The sequence below is a fragment of the Sphaeroforma arctica genome, assembly GCF_001186125.1.
Source record: "Sphaeroforma arctica JP610 unplaced genomic scaffold supercont1.779, whole genome shotgun sequence".
Taxonomy (NCBI): domain Eukaryota; class Ichthyosporea; order Ichthyophonida; genus Sphaeroforma; species Sphaeroforma arctica.
This window is the reverse complement of record NW_014039779.1, coordinates 23,418-25,048: the sequence shown is the minus strand read 5'-3', so window position 1 is coordinate 25,048 and position 1,631 is coordinate 23,418. Positions and strand designations below refer to the sequence as shown.

The 1,631-nt window shown below is 43.8% G+C and overlaps 1 protein-coding gene across 1 annotated transcript in view; it reads left to right on the top strand.

Annotated features, from left to right (window-relative positions):
- SARC_08547 (hypothetical protein) overlaps positions 1–1,631 on the top strand; it is an 18,176-nt gene that overhangs the window by 13,666 nt on the left and 2,879 nt on the right. The window contains exons 10-11 of the mRNA XM_014297476.1: positions 499–669; positions 1,366–1,555. Of these exons, the coding sequence (XP_014152951.1) occupies positions 499–669; positions 1,366–1,555 (361 nt within the window). The remainder of the gene's footprint in view (positions 1–498; positions 670–1,365; positions 1,556–1,631) is intronic.

The following is a 1,631-nucleotide window of genomic DNA, read 5'->3' as shown; positions in this document are numbered from 1 at the left end:
TATGGTCTATGTCTGAGTCTGAGTCTGAGTCTGAGTCTGAGTCTGTGTCTGTGTCTGTGTCTATGTCTGAGTCTGAGTCTGGTTCTGAGTCTGAGTCTATGTCTGTGTCTGAGTCTGTGTCTGTGTCTGTGTCTGTGTCTGTGTCTGTGTCAGTGTCTGTGTCTATGTCTGAGTCTGAGTCTGTTTCTGAGTCTGAGTCTGAGTCTGAGTCTGAGTCTGAGTCTGTGTCTGTTTCTGTTTCTGAGTCTGTGTCTGTGCCTGTTTCTGTGTCTGTGTATGTGCCTGTTTCTGTGTCAGTGTCTGTGTCGGTGTCTATGTATGTGCCTGTGCCTGTGTCTATGTCTTTGTCTGTATATGTATCTCCATCATTGCTATGGTAACATATCGTTCGGATACCATAACATTCGTAGAACTACCACCACACTCTACGATCACACTGTGGACAACTCCTACAATATCGTAACAGCGACGCCGTATCACCCGCTCACCACACCACAGCTCTCGGCAGCGGAGTCCGCTGTTGCCATGCCAACGCCTGTGCATGTGCACGGAGTGCTATACAATGTACCGAACCTCTTCATGTCTCGCATTCGCCTGTGCTGTAAGCTGGTCAATGGGTCCACCCACTGCACTGCACTGAAGCCCTGTGCTCTGTCCGGGCGGACTATGGTATGTACGCAAACTTTTGGCGGCAAAGTTATACCCAAATATGGGAGGATTTTGAACCGATTACATATGTACATACACATGTATTGAATGAGTTTTCTACTTGTGTGTACAGCATATGTGCTCGATGCGCTTTCTACTGTGATGTATATCACGTGTGTTTAATCTGTGGATGTACTTTATCAGCTTTTGCTTTCGTAATTTTCTAACGGTGCTCTTCGCATACCGACGATATGGCATCATTCGGGCCCTCTGAAACACTACACATTAACTTCTTGTGGTCCTCTGTTCTCATCTCCCAATACTCTCATTTGTATATAGATTCCCAATACTCTCATTTGTATATAGATTCCCAATACTCTCATTTGTATATAGATTTCCAATACTCTCATTTGTATATAGATTCCCAATACTCTCATTTGTATATAGATTCCCAATACTCTCATTTGTATATAGATTCCCAATACTCTCATTTGTATGAGATTCCCAATACTCTCATTGGTAGATAGATTCCCAATACTCTCATTTGTATATAGATTCCCAATACTCTCATTTGTATATAGATTACCAATAGTCTCATTTGTATATTGATTGTCACTACTCTGATCTATATTATATATATTACCAATGCTCTCATCTATATGTAGTACAAATTGTCAACATTCTCTTCCATATATAAACACCACCGTTCTGTTTTAGACCAGGGACTTAGATGGAGAGGTCGCGAGCGCTCAACAGCACAACAACACCATCAGCGTCACGCACCATACACAACACAGCACACACACAACACAGGGCACCCAAAGCACACGTGTGAGCGGATCATCGAGTGAGCATGAAGTGGTGGCCTTCCGTGTGACCGAGAGCTTCCATCCAGCCAGGCAGAAAGGTACGTGTCTGTGTCTGTGCCTGTGTCTGTGTCTGTGTCTGTGTCTGTGTAAAACAATCGGCATCATGGTATATAC